Consider the following 6,000-nt stretch of genomic DNA (forward strand, 5'->3'; position numbering starts at 1 on the left):
GATTATCAATGCTACCCCCACCCCTTTTAGGAGCTGGCATGTGCCATGATCCTAGCTCAGTGGGATCCTTAATGCCTGTGATCTCAGCTTAACAGGACAAAGATTCCAAGCCCGTTTCTGTTCTGGGAGGCAAGGCAGGACATATGGGCCTGGAGTGAAGCTTTGTTCCACTTCTCGCCATAGGCCACGGTATGACTGACTACAGCTGTGTCTGGTGTGGCCTGGTTTTACTTTCATGCCTGATTTGCGATGTAGCCGGTCCTGAGATTAGAGCTGTGTGTCTACCGGTAGAGTCAAGAGACTTTGGCCTGGTCACTTGGCTACTTGCAAGGAGTTCTGGAAAGTCAAGTTCTCTGAATCACGGTTGCCTTTAACATAAAAGGAAAGCTGTAGTTTCTGGTCTGGCTGATTCATGTGGTTTTGATCAGGAGTGAATGAAATTAATGTAGATTAAAAACACATTTTGAGTAGCAAAGTGCTATGCAATCTAATAATAATAACATTTTAATCACTCTTGTCATAGGTACCAGGCACTGTTCTAAGCTGTTTACAAATAGTAACTCATTTAGTTGAATGCTCACAACCACCTTATGAGAGAACTACTGTTAATATCACCACTTTACGGGAAACTGAGGCACAGAGAGGTTATGTAACTTGTGGAAGGTCACATAACCAGCAAGTAGTACAATCAAGGTTTGAACCAGGCCATGAGGAGTCAGCATTTGTTATTGTTCCTATTCTGGGAGCATAGCTGGGGGGGAATGTAGCGCTGGTTTGCAGAACATATCAAACCGGCCCCCTGTCATCCATTGAGTGAGATGAGATCATCGCCATACATTACGGCACAGCCAGCCATCCATGGTCTGCAGCAACAGATCAGTCTTGCAGGGACTGCAAGTGAACATTGACACGTTGTTCAGTGAATAGCTGCAGTCAATGGTTGGATCTCATTTAGAGGCATGCTCTGGCATTCCAGTTTCACATCATTTGCTTTCCAGGCCCACTCCAGGATGAAAGTACTGATGTGCCATACTGATGGCAAGATGTTGGCAGGTTCAGGAGCCGCCAAGGTTATGTTAGTGCTGACCTGTTGGCATAGGGTGCAGCAGTGTCAGCTGCTTTGCTAAACCGAGCTGCTGAGATGTTGTGTTGGTTTCTACACGTTCCAGGCAAACACTTCTGAGGATTGTCAGGATTTTCAACATGGGTTGGCCCCGGGGCCACTGAGCCAGCATCTATCTTTGTCAGGTGTACCGAGAGATGACCTTTAAACCTAGGGGTGTTCTCCGGATGCAGTTCCAGCTGGGCCAGTAAGATCTGCATGCTGATGGTGCTGTTTTCTCTTTCCTTCCCAGGCAGCCGGGATTGCTTACCACCTGCAGCGTGCTTTCGGAGGCGGCGGCTGGCACGGAGACCAGGCTACATGAGAAGCTCGACAGGGCCTGGGATCGGGTTCCTTTCCCCAGCAGTGGGCACACTGTTCCGGGTCCCGGGAGGGGTGTCTGGCGAGGAGTCCCACCATTCGGAGTCCAGAACTAGACAGTGTGGCTTTGACCCGAGAGGCCTCTTGGTTGGGAGCCCTGTTTCCAAGAGCACAGCAGCCCCTGCTGTGAGAGGAACCTCAGCACACTTTGGGATTCAGCTCAGAGGTGGCACCAGATTGCCTGACAGACTAAGCAGGCCATGTAGCCCTGGGAATGCTGGGTGGCAGCAAGAGTTTTCAGCCATGAACAGTTCTGGGACCCCGGACGCCAGCTGGGACGCAGCCTACAGTGAGGGAGCAAGCAGTACCCAGGCAGCAGGCTCTCTGCCATCAGCGGAGTTGAGTAGCTGCAGCCCTGGCTGTGGCCCTGAGGCCCCCGCAGCCCCTCCTGTCTCTCACAGTGCCTTTGCCTCAAGCTTTAGCTTTATTCGGCTCTCACTTGGTTCTGCCGGGGAACGTGGAGAAGCAGAAGGCTGCCCACCATCCAGAGAGACCGAGTCCCCTTGCCAGAGCACCCGGGAAATGGGAGCCAAAGCTGCCAGCTTGAACGAGCCTCACGAAGACCCTCGATGTCTCCCTCGGCCCTTCAGTCTCTTGGCTCCACGGGTCTTGGCAGACTCGGCGCAGGCCGCAGGGAACAGCTCCAGGCCAGAACGTGAGATGCATTCTTTACGGGATGTGGATCTTGGCTCCTCCAGTTCTCTGGATCCCTCATTGGCTGGCTGTGGTGGTGATGGGAGCAGCGACTTGGGGGATGCCCACTCTTGGGACGCCCTGCTCAGGAAATGGGAGCCAGCGCTGCAGGACTGCCTGCTGAGAAACCGAAGGCAGGTGAAGGTCAGTGTCTCCTCCCCTCTGTGTCCCGAGATTGTTGTGAGCTCAGATTAGCACTGGGCAGAGGGAGGAAATGAGGGGTTCTGGACTCAGCTGACTTCCTCCTGGAAGCTGCAGCAGCTCATTTTGGAGCTGGCTGCACAAGGCTGTGGCTGCCCTTCTGTTTCTTTGAATTGGACACAAATCTGCTCTCCTTTTTGTCTTCTCTGTCACTTAGGTGCTCAGATTTGCTTTCCATCGGGCCACAGGCCCCTCCGTAGGTCCCGGCCTAGGTGAGATGTGGTTCATTCAGCCCAGCTCTGCTTTGAGACAGGAAACTAGGGGAAGGGGCGATTGAGCTGGGTGATGTTTGGAAGGGGTTGAAAGATATAAAAATGAGGATGCTTTGCATCAGAGCGATCCTGTTCTTCATCCGCTTCACTCATTCCCGTTCGTCCTGCTGCGGTGGGCGCTGCCTTCCATAGGGTCAGGAGTCTTCGCTTCTGGTCATTGAACCTCTCTGGCTCCCAGTTTCCATAGTTGTTTTTCTTTTTTTTTTTGAGATGGAGTCTGGCTGTGTCGCCCAGGCTGGAGTGTAGTGGCATGATCTTGGCTCACTGCTACCTCTGCCTCCCAGGTTCAACAGTTCTCTACCTCATCCTCCCAAGTAGCCGGGATTAACAGTATGCCACCATGCCTGGCTAATTTTTGTATTTTTTCATACAGACAGGGTTTTACCATCTTGGTCAGGCTGGTTTTGAACTCCTGACCTCGTGATCCACCCGCCTCAGCCTTTCAAAGTGCTGGGATTACAGGCGTGAGCCTCCGCACCTGCCCAGTTTCCATATTTAGAGATAACACCAATTCATAGGATTGTTCTAAGGCTCAAACGAGAATGTAGCTGCTTTGGAAATAAGGACGAACGGGAGACATGTAAGCCCCAGGCTTATGATGATGCTGTCTGTCCAGTTATCTGAGAGGTGGGTATAGCCAGAAGTCGGCGGAGTTTCTCTACCCACAAAAATACTCGAGAAGCCCAGGTAGAGATGCACTGTGGCTGATCTATTGCCAGACTGTGTTTTAATTCTGGTATGTGTGTGTGTGTATGTGCACACAGGTGTGCATGTATGTGTGTGTGTGTGTGTGCATGTTTGTATTGTGTGCATGTGCATGCGTGTGTAAGTGTGTATATATTTGCACATGCATGTGCACTCGTGTTTGTGCGTGTGTGTGTGCATGTGTTCATGTGAATAGGGAAGTGGAGCACCCACTCATCAGGCATTTGGGAGGAGCATACTGCAGAAGTTCACGTTCACTCCCTGAAGTAGCATCTACCTTCAGTTCTTATCTGCAGTCTGATGTTCCTAGTCCTGCCCCTGTTTGCCCTGTTTCAGCCCTCAGGGACTGCAGCCCAGCCCTCTGATTTATCAGGCAGAGAGGGAGTGAGGCCAGAGCAGAGATGTAGGCCTGTATTTTGGGTGATGTGTGGAGTCTTCCAGTAAGTCATTGCCCAAACCAGTGCTTCTGCCTTTCCCTCAAACCTATTCTAAAGGGCCTCCAATATTGATTGATTTGAATGCATGGAATCTATCCAGTTTCTTAGGCCAGAAGCCACACCGTCTTCCACACCTCCCTCTCTCGCATTCCACATCTGGCCGGCCTCCAAGCCCTCTCAGTCCTACCGCCAATCTGTCTCTCACCGCCATGGCTGCTGCCCTGGCTCAAGTCCTTGTTATCTTTCACCTGGGTTTTTCAAGGTTTAGGCCGTGTTTCTCTTCTCCAGTTAATTACACTAAATGTGGTCATATGTGCAAAGTGCTTCAGACAGGGGCTGGCACCTAGCAAGTACCCAGAAATTGCCCATTGTCATCATTAGAGAAATAGCTCCAATTTAGAAAGTTTGTGTGAAAAGCAAATGAAGTTCTGCCCATAGCTCAAATTAAATTCCCATCTTATCTCAAATGGTAGAATCTGGACACAATTTTTCTGTAGTCTAAATGTTGTTGTCTATGGTAATCCCACACCTGGGCAGGGAAAAACATGACACTATCTTCAATTACAGTCGTCTACTGCGTAATGACGGATCACATATATGATGTGACGGTGGTCCCATAAGATTATCATACTGTGTTTTTGTTGTACTCTTTCTTTTTCTTTTCTTTTTTATTTTTTTGAGTCAGAATCTTGCTCTGTTGCCCATGCTGGAGTGCAGTGGCATGATCTCAGCTCACCGCAATCTCCATCTCCTGGGTTCAAGTGATTATTTTGCCTTAGCCTCCTGAGGAGCTGGGATTATAGGTGTGCACCACCACGCCCAGCTAATTTTTTTTTTTTTTTGTATTTTTAGTAGATACCGGGTTTTACCACGTTGGTCAGGCTGGTCTTGAACTCCTGACCTTGTGATCTGTCAGCCTCAGCCTCCCAAAGTGTTGAGTTTACAGGCTTGTGCCACCGCACCTGGCCTTGTTGTACCCTTTCTATGTTCAGGATTGTTTAGACACACAAATACTTACCATTGTGTTACACTTGCTTACAGTATTCAGCACAGTCCCATGCTGCACATCCTGGGTTTGTAGCCTAGGAGCAATAGACTATTCCATCTAGCCTAGGTGTGTAATGGGCTACACCATCCAGATTTGTGTAAGCACACTCTACGATGTTCACACAACAGTGAAGTTACTTAATAATGCGTTTTTCAGAATGCCTCCCTGTCATTAAGTAATGCAAGACTGTACTTGAGCATCTGTCGTGTGGGAGAGGCATTAACAGAGTAGTGGGGATGGCAGAAATAACTCAGTCCCGGACGTAGTTCTTACAGGAAGACAGAGTTTACCTCAATCAGAGGAAGAACCTCTTGACAGTGGGAGCTGTCTGTGATGAGGCGAGCTGCCCAGGAACTTGTTTTCCCATGGTGTTTAGGCAGAGGCCCCAGATTGCTCACTGGGGTTGCAGCTAATGTCCTTGGGACAGGGCAGAAGGTTGAGTGAAGTATATACAAAGAGAGCCTTTCAAATAGTAGGATTTTTAGTGTTTGGGAGCCTTTTCGATATTATGTTCTAATTCCTTAACCTCCTTTCCCTTCTACGTAAGTAAAAATGAGAATCTCAGGAATGGAAGTTTCAGTTTCTTCTGAAAGATGGTTGCTCCTCAATATTCATGGATTCTGTATGTGTGAACTTCTGTACTTGCTAAAATTTGTTGTTAACTCCAAAATGAATACGCACAGCACTTTTACGGTCATTTTTAATATTTATTTTACTTTTTAAGAGATGGGGTATCTCTCTGTCATCCAGACTGGGGTGCAGTGGTGTGATCATAACTCACTATAATCTTGAACTCCCGGGCTCAAGTGATTCTCCTGCCTCAGCCTCCCTAGTGGCTGAGACTACAGGCACATGCCACCATGCCCAGCTAATTTTTTTTTGGGGGTAGAGATGGGGGTCTCACCATGTTGCCCAGACTAGCCTTGAACTCCTGGCCTCAAGCGATCCTCTTGCCTCTGCCTCCCAAGGTACTGGGATTACAGGCATGAGCCGCCATGCTTGGTGGTCATTTTTGAACCTGCACAGAGTGGCAAAAAATTTGGGTCACCTGATGTGCATGCTTTCTACTTAGGTCAAACAAGATCAGACCAGACGACATTCTGCCTTCTCTTTCGTACTGCAAACTAGTATCCTTTTCATGGTCTATTTAATGCCATCTTT

General features: G+C 49.0%; 1 protein-coding gene across 7 annotated transcripts in view; it reads left to right on the forward strand.

The window, feature by feature from the left end:
* The window catches only part of DISC1 (DISC1 scaffold protein), a 368,084-nt gene that overhangs the window by 51,904 nt on the left and 310,180 nt on the right, over positions 1-6,000 (forward strand). For all 7 annotated transcript variants that reach the window (XR_001824523.2, XM_037737791.1, XM_017526543.2 and 4 more), the window contains exon 2: positions 1,356-2,320. Coding sequence is in view for 6 of the 7 variants with exons in the window: in XM_037737791.1 (XP_037593719.1) it covers positions 1,356-2,320 (965 nt within the window). In the remaining variant the exon portion in view is untranslated. The remainder of the gene's footprint in view (positions 1-1,355; positions 2,321-6,000) is intronic.

The sequence above is a fragment of the Cebus imitator genome, unplaced genomic scaffold (genome assembly GCF_001604975.1).
Source record: "Cebus imitator isolate Cc_AM_T3 unplaced genomic scaffold, Cebus_imitator-1.0 Scaffold42, whole genome shotgun sequence".
NCBI classification, from domain to species: Eukaryota; Metazoa; Chordata; class Mammalia; order Primates; family Cebidae; genus Cebus; species Cebus imitator.